This window comes from Triticum aestivum, chromosome 4D, assembly GCF_018294505.1.
Source record: "Triticum aestivum cultivar Chinese Spring chromosome 4D, IWGSC CS RefSeq v2.1, whole genome shotgun sequence".
Taxonomy (NCBI): domain Eukaryota; kingdom Viridiplantae; phylum Streptophyta; class Magnoliopsida; order Poales; family Poaceae; genus Triticum; species Triticum aestivum.
The window spans coordinates 24,939,390-24,955,521 of record NC_057805.1 but is presented as its reverse complement, the minus strand read 5'-3'; the positions used below and the strand labels follow the sequence as shown (position 1 = coordinate 24,955,521).

Sequence of the window (16,132 nt, the reverse complement as noted above, 5' to 3'; positions counted from 1 at the left end):
AGGTTGCTTAGGGCCTTGATGAGCACTGGCATCATAATGTACTTCTGCTTCATGCACAACCAAAGAGGAAGGTTATACATACAAAGAGTCACAGGCCAGGTGCTATGATTGCTGCTCTGCTCCCCAAAAGGATTAATGCCATCTGCGCTTAGACCAACCCATACGTTCCTTGCGCCATCTGCAAAGTCCCTCCACTTTCTCTCGATTTTTCTCCACTGCAACCCATCAGCGGGTACTCTCAACTTCCCGTCTTTCTTACGGTCTTCTTTGTGCCATCGCATCAACTTGGCATGCTCTTTGTTTTGGAACAAACGTTTAAACCGTGGTATTATAGGAGCATACCACATCACCTTGGCAGGAATCTTCTTCCTGGGGTGCTCGCCCTCAACATCACCAGGGGCATCGCGGCTGATCTTATAGCGCAATGCACCGCATACCGGGCATGCATTCAAACCCTCGTACTCACCGCGGTAGAGAATGCAGTCATTAGGGCATGCATGTATCTTCTACACCTCTAATCCTAGAGGGCAGATAGCCTTCTTTGCTTCGTACGTACTGTCGGGCAATTCGTTGTCCTTTGGAAGCATCTTCTTTAACATTATCAGCAACTTTCCAAATCCCTTGTCAGATACACCATTCTCTGCCTTCCATTGCAACAATTCCAGTGTGGTGCCCAACATTCTCTTGTCAGCTCTGCAATTTGGGTACAACGATTTCTTGTGATCCTCTAACATGCGCTGCAACTTTAGCCTCTCCTTTTCACTTGCGCAGTTTCTCTTTGCATCGGTAATAGCCCGACCAACATCATCATCGGGCTCATCTAATGCCTCTTCTTCAGCTTCTTCCCGCATTGCAGGCTCAGCTTCTTCCCCCATTGTTGTACCATCGTATTCAGGGAACCCATGGCCAGGATAGCTGTCGTTGTCCTCTTCTTCTTCATTGTCTTCCATCATAACCCCTCTTTCTCCGTGCTTGGTCCAAACACTATAGTGGGGCATGAAACTGGACTCAAACAGGTGGACGTGAATGGTTCTTGACTTAGAGTAATTCTGATCATTCTGACAGACAGCACATGGACAACACATAAAACCATTCGCCCGCTTGTTTGCCTCAGCCGCAAGTAGAAAAGTACGCACGCCATTAACAAACTGGGGAGAGCATTGGTCATCGTACATCCATTGCCATCTCATCTTCATTACACAACACTGAAAAGACCAAATTAATACAAGTTCATACTGCTACCTCTTGAGCACTGCTTTGGTTTTCCCTTGAAGAGGAAAGGGTGATGCAGCAAAGTAGCGTAAGTATTTCCCTCAGTTTTTGAGAACCAAGGTATCAATCCAGTTGGAGGCTCCACACACGTCCCTCGTACCTACACAAACAAACAAGAACCTTGCAACCAACGTGATAAAGGGGTTGTCAATCCCTTCACGGCCACTTGCGGAAGTGAGAACTGATAGAGATAATAAAATAAGATAAATATTTTTGGTATTTTTATGATATAGATTGGAAAGTAAAGATTGCAAAATAAAGTAGATCAGAAACTTATGATAGAAAATAGACCCGGGGGCCATAGGTTTCACTAGTGGCTTCTCTCAAGATAGCATAAGTATTACGGTGGGTGAACAAATTACTGTCGAGCAATTGATAGAAAAGTGCATAGTTATGAGAATATCTAGGCATGATCATGTATATAGGCATCACGTCCGCGACAAGTAGACCGAAACAATTCTGCATCTACTACTATTACTCCACACATCGACCGTTATCCAGCATGCATCTAGAGTATTAAGTTCATAAGAACAGAGTAACGCATTAGGCAAGATGACATGATGTAGAGGGATAAACTCAAGCAATATGATATAAACCCCAACTTTTTATCCTTGATGGCAACAATACAATACGTGCCTTGCTGCCCCTGCTGTCACTGGGAAAGTACACCGCAAGATTGAACCCAAAGCTAAGCACTTCTCCCATTATTGCAAGAAAGATCAATCTAGTAGGCCAAACCAAACTGATAATTCGAAGAGACTTGCAAAGATAACCAATCATACATAAAAGAATTCAGAGGAGATTCAAATATTTCTCATAGATAAACTTGACCATAAACCCACAATTCATCGGATCTCAACAAACACACCGCAAAAAGAGTTACATCGAATAGATCTCCAAGAAGATCGAGGAGAACATTATATTGAGATTCAAAGAGAGAGAAGAAGCCATCTAGCTAATAACTATGGACCCGAAGGTCTGTGGTAAACTACTCACAACTCATCGGAGAGGCTATGGTGTTGATGTAGAAGCCCTCCGTGATCGATTCCCCCTCCGGCGGAGCGCCGAAAAAGGCTCCAAGATGGGATCTCACGGGTACAGAAGGTTGCGGCGGTGGAAATAGGTTTTCGTGGTGCTCATCGGTGTTTTCAGGGTATGCAAGTATATATAGGCGAAAGAAGTCGGTCAGGGGAGCCACGAGGGGCCCACGAGGGTGGGGCGCGCCCACCCCCCTAGGGCACGCCTGGCACCCTCGTGGCCGCCTCGGCTGCTTCTTGACGTCCACTCCAAGTCTCCTGGATTGCGTTTGTTCCAAAAAGATCGCTCCCGAAGGTTTCATTCTGTTTGGACTCCGTTTGAGAGTTTGCTTAGCCATGCTCGTAGACGGGGATTGGATCGTGATTCACAAATGGAAGTTTGAGAGTTATTTTAATCATGGATAACATTAAGGTGGCAAATTTAATACACATCTGGGTGGATTGGTTGAGGCACCTGGAGTACCCAGTGTAGTCTGTTTTGGAAATCCCGGAGTACCCGTGTGATTATCCTATGGAATGCCACCCAGGCTCAAAGGGATCATAAGATTATTCATACTAGAAACTTTCGTGTGCAGCCACAAGCCATTATGGGCTCTGGCATAGTTGAGTAAGTTGCGTGAGCTCTTGAAGAGGTAGACTAGCAGATGTAGAGGGATGTAGGTGGTACTGTCTACCCGGAGTAGAGAGTTAATGCTTCCGAAAGACTATGTCTCGATCATCCGATCATGGATGTGGTCGAGTCTTGTGGGGAAAAGTGTGCAAACCTCTGCAGAGTGTATAAACTAATCATGGTTAGCCGTGTCCCCGGTTATGGACGTCTTGAGTATCTAGTACTTGAATCTATTGATGTGATCTCATCACGTTACTCTAATTAATTATGATGTTGGGTTAATGATGATACTTTTAATTGGGATTTGAGTTGGGGTTACCTTCTCAAATAATGGGCAACATGGGAGTAGTTAAATAAATTTATTCCTTTGTTGTAGGGAAAAACTAGCTTTATGCAAAACCATGAAACTTACAGCCTCCACCAGCCAAATATTGCATGTAGATATAGTTCTTGCATTATCTTTGCTTTACAGTGTAACTATGCCAGCATATTTCATGTGCTGACCCGTTTCGGGCTGCAACGTCTTATGTTGCAGACTACTCAGACGACGAATAAGGTGCGATAGTTCGTTGTTTTGCACTCAGTTATGCCGTTGGAGTTGATGGACTCATTTACCTTCGAAGCTTCTTAGTTATCTAGTTTAGATGGCCTTCAGCCATGATTTATTTATGTAATCATACTCTTTATGAGGACTCAATGTATTGAGTGTGTGATTGAAACTCTGTTATAATTCCTCGAGTACTGTGCGTGTCAGCATTACCGATCCAGGGATGACACTGATGCACAGAGACTTGACCGTCTGAGGTCTAGTCGCTACAAAAGTGAAAGTAAGAAGGACGAGCACCGTTGAAGTGGGTGAGCTCCTTGAACTTTGTTCATGCCCATGGAAACTGTGCAAATCATGAATTACAGAAAATTTTCAACAAAAATAATTATCCCCTTGTACAAATCCATTGTATTATAAAAATAATGTGCCAAGATTTGAGTGGAGTTCAGACCGAACCGCTTCAAAATGGTGCAGACCCATCTTTGCAAGTTGCCAGCAACGATAGCCAATTTTTCTGATAGTATTGACACGGTGTGGGCTCTTCCAGTTGAGTTCCAGGCTTCAACAATCACATCACCAAACCTCGGGTCCCGTTCCCACATGCACTCATAGCGGAACTGTTTTTGCTTGGCACGGACACTTATGTCAACAAGGTCAGTTTTTAGAAGTATAGGGCAATTGTCAGACTTTACCGCGGTGAGGTGCTCCATAGTAGCAAAAGGAAAAGGTACATACCAGTAGGCCGAAGCCAAGGCTCTGTCAAGACGAACACAGCAATAGTGCCCTCCGGCTACTTTCTTCTCCCACATCCAGTCCAGTCCAGTCCGCGGTACCCCAAATCAGCTAGGCCACATACATCCAGTGCTTCTCTAAACGCATCAATCTATGAACTGTCTCGAGCATTAGGACCATGTTGCTCGTCGGGCCGTATGATCTCACTGAAATCGCCAATGCACATCCATGGGAGGGTGCTCTCCCCCCGCAGCCTTTTCATGGTCTATGTTGGATAGATGATAAACTTTTTTTTTGGACTTTTTTTTTGACAAGTACCACGGGCGTGGAATTTGCTTAGCCAAAGCCTAAGGTAATACGGATATAAGTATAACATAGTAAGATTCGGTAAGATTGGAGCCCATCCATATTAAGTCCCGTATGATTTCAATGGATCCATCCACCCACTCGTACCCTACTTCACTCGTGGGGAGAAGGCAGAGCCTGCCTTAGGGCATCTCCATTGCTGGGCGCTTAGGCCAGGCGCCAGCTTCGTAATCCCGGCAGATTAGCGGTTGCCGGGTGTAATCCTGGTGTCAACCCTGGCATCGACGCCAAACCATGCACCCGGCGCTTGGTCATTTTCCTTCCAGTACTTAGCGTCCACGTTGTTTAGTTAATTAGCGTCTAGCGTTGAGGGATGAGGCGCTTAGGTGTGTTTCAGATTTTTATTTATTTATTATTTTGTCTATAAGCGCCTATGTAAGCTCCTAGCATTGTAGATGCCCTTATCGACCCGCCGCCCGCCGCCTCCAAGTCCGGCGTCCGCCTGCTCTCCCGCCACAAACTTCCGCCCGCCGTCTCTGCTCGCAGATCGCCGCTGATGGCGTCTGGATCTACTTCTTCCGGCTCTGGGAGGGGGCCTTCCGGCGGTTCTGGTCCCCTTGGGAGGGGCCTGATCTCGTGCTTGCACGGCAGCAGCTGCCGCGCCGAGGACGCGCCCGACCAGGATTTGCCCCTGGCCATCGACAAGCTCATCGTCGGCTTCTACGAGGAGGCGTTCAGCCGGCTCCCCTGCGACGCCATGCCGGACCTCCTCCGCCTCCTCGCCACCGATGGCGGCGGCTCCTGCCTCGGCCTCCTCGACCCCGTCTCCAACATCATCCTCAACACCCTCGCCCTCCTCCCCAAAGACGCCGCCCCCGCCCCCGCAGCAGCAGCTTCCACCTCTCCGTCTCCGCCCGCCACAAGAAGATCCAAAAGACGGGCGCTCAACACCACCAGACGATCCATCCCCGGTTTGGGCGGCTTGCGCCAGCTTGTATCAAGATCCTACCACAGTCTCCTCGCCTTCCTCATGGCATATTTCGGATGCCTCAAAAAGGAGCAGGCCATCAGCTACCTCTACAGGGCCGACGCCAATCTTCTCCTCGCCGTCATGCTCATCCAACATGATCTATATGCGGGGGAAGCATTGGACCCTGAATCTGATAGGACCCAAGCCGCCCTCGAGTCGGCAGCCACCATAGCAGGTCACCCTTCGCCCACCACCTTGGCTCACCTGATGTCAATCCGGCTCCAAGACGGCAACTTTGCCCTTCTGAAGAAGCTGTTTTCAGCTGATGCTCAAGGTATCCCTCTCACAGTTGAGGATGTCCGGGCAACCCACCGCATCCTACACATGATGATGAGCCCGGTTTGTACTGCCAGCATTATCCATACCAAAAGAGGGCTGGTTGTCAATGTTCGTCACATACTGGAGGCCAGGTGCTCCGAAACTATATCATTCTCTACTACGGCGGACGCCAGGATCGCCACCACCACCTTGGTCTGGGGTGGAAACCCCATCTCGTCATTGCAGTCCGGACTCCTGCCTGACAAGCTGCAAGATTGCCTGGGAATAGCAATAGAAGATGGCCGGAAACACAATCTCAAGACACCATGTGGCGTCGGCGACGCCTGCGATTACCTGCAGTCTCTCAAGATGTACCTCCATGGTATGATTCACAACTTGTACATCAAGGTGCTCAAGTTGCTGCCTACACCCTCTGGCACACTCATGCGCAGCATCCTCAAGGCTGGCCACTGCTACGGCTGCATGGACCCTGTCTCCAACATCATCGTCAACTCCATCTGGTACAACTGCCGTGGCTGCAATCTGCCAATTTCTGAACGCAGGGAGATGGTAGAGTACAATGACGTCCTGGACCCCCTATCTCTGCTCCGCACACAGGTTCACTCCGTCAAGGGCCTTATGGAGCTTGCTGCATTCGCCGACCCCCAATTCTCGTTGCCGGCTTTTGCTCTGGAGTTCCTCTGCAGTACAAAATGCGACATTGCTAACATGTTGCCATCATCGACAGAGAGTTCTGAAAAGAACCCCTTCCATGAGTCTGCCAAGGCCGCTGGACACACTTGGGCCCTTGGGCTGGGTGAACTGCACCAGCAGCTGTTGTTGATGCCCGATACGCGAAGCGAGCTGCTCTCATTTATAACCGAGGCTCAAACTAGTGGTACTGTGTTGCGCGTCGATGAAATGGAAATTCGTATTTCACTCATGTGGGACAGAAACAGATCCGGGGCTCACACTGTGCAAGCTCCTGAACTTTGTGCGGGGGCATTGAGGGCGGTGTCAAGTGAGAGATCAGATTATGAGGATCGGAGGAGCTTGTTCCGTTCAAAGATTGAACAGTTGCTCAAGGAATACACGACCCAGCAGCTTTTGGTAGGTACTAAATTTGGTTTCCATCATTGGCTAGCTGCTACGTATATTCCCTTTATACCTTCATTAATTTTGACCAACACTGTTGCTTTCTGTATGTAGGGATCAGAGTATAAACTTGATATTATCTTGGGTGTGGAGGAAATAAACAAAGGCAACCTCCCCTGCGCTGTTATTCGCTACCATGTGAACTTCACGGCCACTTGTAATTTGGGGCTTCAGAGGACGCTTTTCTACGCTGAATTCTCGTTATCCTCACGTGAGCAGGAGCCAGAATTCTGCTGCCCTCTACCCTATGCGAATGCGGGTAAGTTTTCTGCCGACGATTAGTACCTGATAGCACTTGGTTAGTGAGTACTTTGGGTCACTGCACGATCTGCTTCAGGCTTGCAGCAGCCTGTACCACACCTTGTCATGCTTGCATTGCATGCACCAGTGGTAGCTTTGAATTGGAATTGGTTTATTAACGTGTGCTCTGTCTGTCTCTTACTGAATGTCGGGCTTTATTTTCTTGTTAATAGGCCGTTGCTACTATGGTGTGCATAGTGCGAGGAAAATTGTCTATCCAGATGACGCCAAGTACATCCCGGACGATATCACCTTCCGTGGAACCCGCAGCGTGGATGGCATGCTAGGGATGGACCTGGTCTACTTCAGTCCCAAGTTCGACGTGGAGATTGCTGAGAATCTGAACATGTTGCACAGTGAAGAAGAAGAAAAGAAGAAGAAGAAGAAGAAGAGGACGAGGAGGGGGATGTGTCGTCCTAATTAATGCACATTCTGCGATCAGAAACTGGATGACAGAAATTGCACCATCATGTTTGGTTTCCTTGAGCTAGCTGCTACTGTTATGTGTGTGGATGCCTTAACAATTTGCTTATTGCTCGGCCTTGTTAAATTTGTGTGTTAAGTAAATCAAGCTAGGTCACTCGCTGCTATGGTTGTGAAACCAGCGTGATGGAGCCTGCCAGTAGTAGGCTCTTAATTTGGTCTGCTGGATCGTACACAGTAAGTAGTAGCTACGCTCTAGTTTCAGTCAAGTAGTAGTCCTCCTAGGTCCTAGCAGCAGCAGCAGCTTCAAATTCCATCAGAACCAGTATATGTGCTTTGCATTTCCTTTTGTGATATGGTTCAACCTGTACATGGCGATGCATGAAGTTTGTATACTAGTTTTGAGGAGGTTTCTTCCTGTAATCTTTGGAGGGAAGCCTGGGGACCCGATCGGGCTGGGTGGCATCATTCCTGCTGTCAAGCCTGAGGAACCCACAGTACCAATTCTTCCTGTTGGGGTGCAGCCAATGGTGCCAAGGGCCCAAGAGCCAATACAGGTCGCAGCTGTGAACCTTGACATTGTCAGTTCTAGCAGCGATGATTACAGTAAGCGACGTCGGGAGCTCAGATGAAGACCATGAGGGCTAATGCTTTTGTCAGCTCGACCATTTAATCATTTCTGTGTTTCCATATCCAGTGTATCTCATTTTAGTGTAAGTTTTGGCTAGTATTGTGTCATGTGCTTCAGTTCAGTGCTTGTCTGTTCAAACTGCTGCAACACAAAATCTATTCAATAATAGATTTGACTTGAATTTGTGCTAGTTTAGTACAGCAGTCACTAGATCACTTCCTGTGATAAATGCAGCCAGTCTAAATGTTCAATATTCTTGACCTTTGTTTCAAAAACAAAAACTTCATTCACTATGAGGTTTGACTTAACTTGTGCCACTCTAGTACACCAGTCACTGGACCACTTGCTGTGATAAATACAGCCAACCTTGACCGTGTTCAGTTTCCTTGACCTCATTGACTAGTCGACGAGTTGTAACTGGAAGTCGACTCAAACACCTCGACTACTCGAGATTAGTCGATCGACTAGGCACGACTGGTCAAGAGTCGCTACCCTAGAACGACTCGTCGAAGATCTTCAGTTTCCTTGACCTTTGCAACCACTATTAACCCAAAACCTGGCTTCTACGATGGATGATAAATGTCATGAATTTGATGTTTTAGTTCATCATTGTAGGTTTAGTTGTAATTGCCTGCTAGTGCAGTCCTAGGCTAAGCTTTTTTTTTTTGAGTAAATCATTCCATGTTTATGGACATGTTCTCAAATCTTCCTGTCTACCTGTGCTCTTTGGACTTTGGAGTGATTGCCTTCGTTAGTGCCGCGTTATCTCATATCCCTAATATCATCCTTTACATGATTCCTCTCTTCATCTCTGATTGCTGTAATGTATAGTGACTTCACATGGTTTGTTATGCTGTTGTGCGCCCTAGTAGGGTGGGCATTTGGTTAAACTGAAAGTTAGGTTCAGCTCATTTGAAATTTGGTTTTCTATGATCGGGGACTGAGATAACCACTGAAATTAGAAGGAGAAGTGGAAATATCGAAATACTAGGTGCAATCAAATGTAACCATCTAAAGCGCCACTGGATAATAAATTGGGGGGTGGTAAAGTTTGCCTTCTGTTATAAACTTCAAACACTTCTAAAAAAAATATGCAAGATAATTTTCCTTCCAGCTGGCAAATGGGTTAAATTCATGTACACATCAGCACTCGGTATCTCTGTGTTCTTGACATACAAAAACTATACGTGTGTGGAATCTTGAAGTAAAATACCAGTCTTTTTTTTTCCAGTAAAAAATAATCTTGAAGTAAAATGGCTTATATTGTGTTACGGTTATTTGTATCTGGATACTAGAGATGTAGGGGCAGTTGGCCACCTGCACAATATGCTCGCTATCTCTGTAGCAATACAAAATTAAACCGAACAACTTGTAATTAAACTGACTTACATTGGACTGAATTACAAGTTTTGTGTGCACATCAGAAGTCTTGCAGTAACTATATAGAATGGAAGATGGTAAGATTACTTGTATATTAACAAATATGATCATATGTAAACTTGATATGCTTTCTTTTGTGCCAATACGCTGTTACACACTATAGATTTATATCATATCCATAAAGCGGACTGCTTGAGCCTGGAGGCCTATGGTGCCTCAACTGAATAGTATCTTCAAGAACATAATCGATCTAAGTGTTAGAAGGGAGAGAGGGATTTGGTGGAATAGTTCGTTGTCTTATTGCTTGAGCCTCGTGGGCATATATATAGGAGTACAATGATTAATTTGGAGTACAAGACAAGGCAGAACCAAATCCTAGTCTATCCTATACTTTCTAATAATCATATACTCAACATCCCCTCACAGTCACAACGGTAGCGACGCAGACGGTGAGACTGAAGAAGAATTTGAACGCAAGCCGACGGACACCCCCCACAGTCGTTGTCGGCATTCTGGATATGGGGGTATCCATACTTGACTGCCTGCGGCCCACCACGTGGCTCCATCAACGGCCTAGGTACGGCCCAGCTTCAGCGTGAACAACTCAAGACCCTCGCGAGGGGCCAAGCCTCGCGAGGCGGACGACACCAAGACCCCCGAGGGGGTCAGCCTCCTCAGGCTGGCTCCCGAGGGGCGGAGAGTTCTATGCAAGGTGCACCTCATGAGGCTCAGCTGACGTGAGCCATGACGACCAAGGCCAGGCGGGCGCAGAGCGCCAGTTTCCCCTTCGGTGCAAGGGAGGCAAGCCACAGGCGCGGAGTCCCGAGGAATCAGCCAAGGGTTTCCATTCTGGTGCAACAAGACCAAGACCGCCAGGACGCAGGACGGAGGTCATCACCGAGCCCACCGCAGCGTCACGACCAGGGGCTTTTCGTAGGCGAAGACCACTTTAGTCAGGATAAGTTGTACTACTTGTCCCCTTTCAAACCCGGCCGTTGTGGGATCCCTTCCCGCCAACATTTGGGAAGAGGACCAAGGCCACTATAAATAGGACTTAGCCACCACCATAGAGTGGGATCGGATCCACTTCCATCTAGTTCACATCCCACCAGCTCTCTGGAGCTCAAGAACACCTCACCTCCTGAGGCCAGTTCATCCACTGTACTAGTTCATCCTCAGCCCTTCGAGGCAATCCACCAAAATGCTGGAGTAGGGTATTACACCGCAAGGTGGCCCGAACCAGGATAAACTATTGTGTCTCTTTGTCTCTTCGAGCTCGTCGCGCTAGGCTTAGGAGGATCGCGAGTAGACAGGCTGGGTAGGTTGAGATCTCTGCACGCACCCCAGAGTTCGAACCTTTCAAGGGTTTGCGGAACCCGTAATCCGACATTTGGCGCACCAGGTAGGGGTGCGTCGATCGATCCACCGTCACTCCGACACCTCCATGGCCGACACAGCCGAGCTCGCGCCGAGCGCCGGGCCGCAGTCGCCGCTCGCGTCGCTCAGACGGCTCCGACGGGCGATGGTTGTGCTCGTCGTGCTCCATCTCCGGTGGCCAACGCCGCCACGGGCCCTGTCGGCCATGAGCAGCAAGCCTCTTCGCTGCACCCTTCAGTGCGCCGCGATGGGCGCACCGCAACTCCATCACTGACCCCGACAGCTTCATCCTCTCACGCGCATCACGGCCCGGCGAATGCGCATGCCGCTCTGCTCATGGCGCGGGAGCTCCTTCGCGACCACCCGGTCGACGACTTCTACGAGGAGTGGCTCGAGCGGATCGCTGAGCTCGTCAGCGCGGCCGGGGGCTCCACTGCACAAGCCCGCTCACTGCCTCAGTAGCCGCCTGCCATGGGCCACGTGGCTCACGGGGCTCCTCCACCACCTCCGGCCCAGGGCGTCATCATCGAGCCAAGGCGTGTGGCGCCGCGGTGCGACCCGCCGCGCCAGGCGCCTGCACGGGAAGAGGTGAGCTGCCAGGTGGTGCAGCGGCCCCAAGGAGAAGCACGCATACTTCCTGCACCCTCACGTCAGGCCCGCGTGCCGCCATAGGAGGTGGCGGCGCGCGCGCACCAGGACCAAGTTCTACCTCCTCGACGGGCCCCCGTGGCCACAGCCGGATGTCACGCATTCACCTCGGAGCTTCGCGACGTCGTCTGGCCGAGCAAGTTCAAGCCTGACCTTCCCCCACGCTACGACGGCACCGCCGACCCCGCCGAGTTCCTGCAGCTCTACGAGCTGAGCATCGAGGCGGCCAGCGGCGACGAGAAGATCATGGCGAACTGGTTCCCGATGGCCCTCAAGGATGGCGCGCTTGGCTCCTGAATCTCCCCGTGGGATCGGTCTCTTCCTGGGAGGAAATGTGCGGCCGATTCATCGCCAACTTCCAGGGAACTCGCGACCGCCCGCCGCCCCCCGTGAACTGCGTCGCATCAAGCAGCAGCCACGAGAGACCTTGTAGAAGTACATCCAGCGCTTCAACAATGTTCGCCTCAAGATCCCCAAGGTGTCGGACGAGGCCATCATCTCAGCGTTCACTGATGGCGTCCGCAATGTCAAGATGAAGGAGGAGCTCGCCATCCACGAGGACCTGTGCACAGCCCTGGAGATGTTCAACATGGCGAACAAGTGTGCAAGGCTGAGGAGGGGCGCCTCTCCCTCCTCGAGCTCCCCGATGCTGACCCAGAAGAAAAGAAGGCCAAGGACGTGAAACGCAAAGGGCCGGCCGTGCTCGCGGCCGAGCCAGAGATGAAGCGCGGCTGCGATCACCTCGAGTTGTCCAAGAGCAACCGACCATTCTGCGTCTTCCACAACGTCCACAGCCAAAACACCAACAACTGCCAGGAGCTTAGGGCCCTCCGTGACGGGCGCCTCGGTCGACGCCCCGAGCGCAACGATCGAGGCTACAGCCATGGAGGCGGCCAAGGTGGAGGACGCTGGGATGGGCGCGGCCATCGCCAGGAGTGGCGCGACCATCCTCGGGAGGACCGTTGGCAGGGCCAAACTCGCGAGGGTGCCTGGAGGGAGCATCCTCGTGAGGAGCGCCCTCAGGGCAACACCGGTCTTCCTCCACTGCCTCCGCCACCGAGAAGGAACGAAGATCATCACCAGGATGAGGGGGCTGGGGTCTTCCAGGAGCCTCGAGCCATTGCCTGCATCCCGGGCTGCTCCCAGGCCCCAGCCTCTCACCGCATCTTCAAGCAGTTCGCGCGCGAGGTGAACGCAGCGCTCCCCAAGCCCGAAGCAACTCGCCCGCTCAGGTGGTCCAAATGCGCCATCACCTTCAGCTCCTCAAACCAGCTCAAGTGTGCTGCCACTGCCAGCGTGCTCCCCATGCTCTGCTCACCCGTCATCAGCAACGTGGTCGTCACCAAGACTCTCATCGATGGTGGAGTGGGGCACAATGTCCTATCTGTTCAAACGTTCACTACAAAAAAAGACACATCCGTGACATTTTGGGCCGAACGAAATTTTTTTCTGTCATACTTATGACACTTCTATGACGATAGTTGTGACAAAACCCGGTATCATCATAGATGTGGTGGGCTCCTACTTCTATGACAAAAAATCATGACAGAAAATGGGCTTTTCGTCCTGGGCGGGCCGGAGACGCAGCTGCATGACATTCTTTGGGCCGTCCATGACGAAAAAACCGTGGTAGAAGCGAGGGCGAGGAAAATTTCGGGGAGTTCCCGGTTACGGTGGGTGGTCGGGGGCAGAGCGATGCGCGTTTCTATCGTACACGTACGCGCGTGTGTGCGAGGCGTTGACTCTAACTGAACCCGAGCGAGGCGTTGGGCTCTAACTGAACCCGAGCGATTGCACTGCAGGCTACGCGTTACTGAACCCGAGCGATCGATCGATGGCTGTTAACTGAACCCGATCGAGCGATTCCTTCGCTACTGCTCCTAACTGAAGCCGATCGATGCTGCCTCTGGATGAACAGTGAGCGGGGTTTGGATGAACAGTGAGCGGTGGGGGTGGATGAACAGGACCCCGTGGCGTTGCCTCTGGATGAACAGGACCCCGATCGATCGAGCCGGTTGGGGCTGGATGAACAGGACCCCGTGGAGGGCTGGATGAACAGGATGACCCCGTGGAGGGCTGGATGAACAGTAGACGGTGCAGGGGTGGACGAACAGTAGCCCCGTGGAGGGGTGGTTGAATAGGAGCCCGTGGAGAGGGGTGGTTGAACAGTAGCAGGTGGAGTAGCCCGCGGTGGAGGCTGGATGAACAGGAGCCCGTGGATGAACAGTCGCAGGTGGAGGCTGGAGGAGGTCGACGGTGGATGAACAGTAGCCCGTGGAGGCTGGAGGAGGTCGACGGTGGAGATGAACAGTATCCCGTGGAGTCCCGTTTTGCGGTACGCTACACCTCTCCCGATGAACAGGACCCCCGTTTCGACCGTAGCGCTCCAACATAAGTCTGTTTCGTCCGTTTTGCGGTATGCCACACCCCTCCCGATCAACAGGACTCCGTTTCGACCGTAGGAGGTCCAACACAAGTCCGTTTCCTCTGTTTTGCGGTACGCCAGACCCCTCCCGATGAACAGGATCCCGTTTCGAACATGGCCGGTCGAACACAAGGCCGTTTCCTCCGTTCTGCGGTACGCCAGGCCTCGTTTCCATCGCCTGTTCCGTCCAAGCCGGTTGGCTCCCACGCGTTCCGTTGCCTCCCGATGAACACGACGCATTCCGTTGCCTCCCCATGAACACGACGCATTCCGTTGCCTCCCCATGAACACGACGACGACGCAGTTTCTCCGTTCCGACCCAGCCATGTACACGAGCCCTGACCGTACGTATGCGCGAGTAGGCGTTCGAGACCCCGCCTGTATGTACGTACGTGGCCGTATTTACTTTCTTGCACCCTGGCCGTTGTACGTATGTGTACACGCTACGTGCGCGCCTCTACTACGACACATGCGCGCCTCTACATCGACCAGTATGTACGTACACGTTCGCGACCAGAATGACAACGCTACGTACGCTTCGACCAGGTGGGTCCCGACTGTCAGGCACTTCCTTGCGTGCGAAGATGTAGCTGGTGGGTCCCAACAGTCAAGGGGGAAACGTTTTTTTCACGAAATACGGTGGCCCGTCCGGTGGGTCCCTGCTGTCAGGTGGAGGAATCATTATTTTCGGCGTAATAAGGAGGCACTTCCTTGCTGCGGCCATGGACCCAGCTGTCAGCCTCTCCACGTACAGTCCACGTCCGATGGAAGTCGTTCCTTGACCACGTTGACCACGCCACGCCGAGAGCACCAGGGCGGTGGACGACGGCGAGGCCTAGGAAGGGGACAACGCGGAGCCGGGGAAGATGCGGCAGTGGATGCCCACGTGTAGAGGAGTATGAGGTTTCACTGGTTCGGCTGCGGTGTGAGGCTGCCGTCGCCGCAGAATAACAGGGGGTGTGGGTGAGTAGAGGGATGGCCTGGCCAGCGGTGGGAGTAGTAGGGGCGGTGAGGCCTCCGCGGCATCACAGCCGGCCACGGGAGGCAGGAGCATGCGGCACGACCGGCGCTGCTTTGGGCGGCTGGAGCAAGAAGAGCAGAGATTGAAGAAGCACTACGGCCGTTGGATGGACATCGTACGGTCACTGGAGCTAGAATCGTTCATATTGACTAAAGTTGACAAAGGCCTCCGTCCCAGGCAACTTAGTAGGCCCACAAGTCAGCCTCCCACCAAGGTGGGTCCCAGCTAGCAGGGGTATTCATTTTTTGTGCGTAATAAGGAGGCACGTCTGGTGGGTCCGAGCTGACAGCGGGGGGAACGTTTTTTTCGCGAAATACGGTGGCCCGTCCGGTAGGTCCCAGCAGTTAGGGGGAAACATTTTTTTTCACGAAATACCGGTGGCCCGTCCGGTGGGTCCCTGCTGTCAGGTGGAGGAATAATTATTTTGCGCGTAATAAGGAGGCACTTCCTTGCGGCTGCCGTGGACCCAGCTGTCAGCCTCTCCATGTACAGTACTCTTCCGATGGAAGTCGGTCGTTGACCACATTGACCACGCTGCGCCGAGAGCACCACGGCGGTGGACGACGGCGAGGCCTAGGAAGGGGACGACACGGAGCCGGGGAAGACACGGCAGTGGAAGCCCGCGTGGAGAGGAGTACGAGGGTTCACTGGTTCGGCTGCGGTGTGAGGCTGCCGTCGCCGCCGAATAACAGGGGTGTGGGTGAGTAGAGGGATGCCCTGGCCAGCGGTGGGAGTAGTAGGGGTGGTGAGGCCTGCGCGGCAGCACAGCCGGCCACGGGAGGCGGGAGCAGGCGATCCCGTCGGCGCTGCTTTGGTGGCTGGAGCAAGAAGATCAAAGATTGAAGAAACACGATGGCCGTTGGATTGACATCCAACGGTTACGTCTGCTAGAATCGTTTGTTGACGTATATAATAACTAAAAAAATCTTGCATACGCGTCAACTTAACAGGCCCACAAGTCAGACCACTCCCTCTTTTTT

General features: G+C 51.6%; 1 protein-coding gene across 1 annotated transcript; it reads left to right on the top strand.

Annotated features, from left to right (window-relative positions):
* The first annotated feature begins 4,894 nt into the window (after positions 1–4,894).
* On the top strand, positions 4,895–8,040 carry LOC123095891 (uncharacterized). The gene is made up of 3 exons (XM_044517464.1): positions 4,895–6,902; positions 7,002–7,206; positions 7,421–8,040. Exons 1-3 carry the CDS (start codon positions 5,061–5,063, stop codon positions 7,669–7,671), a joined length of 2,298 nt encoding a protein of 765 aa, XP_044373399.1. The 5' UTR covers positions 4,895–5,060; the 3' UTR covers positions 7,672–8,040.
* Positions 8,041–16,132: the final 8,092 nt, after the last annotated feature.

Excerpts from the sequence above, each read along its gene's own strand:
- LOC123095891 (XM_044517464.1), top strand. The coding sequence starts at position 5,061 with ATGGCGTCTGGATCTACTTCTTCCGGCTCTGGGAGGGGGCCTTCCGGC. Across the intron at positions 6,903-7,001 it reads ACACGACCCAGCAGCTTTTG|GGATCAGAGTATAAACTTGA; the intron begins GTAGGTACTAAA and ends TTCTGTATGTAG. Across the intron at positions 7,207-7,420 it reads TCTACCCTATGCGAATGCGG|GCCGTTGCTACTATGGTGTG; the intron begins GTAAGTTTTCTG and ends TCTTGTTAATAG.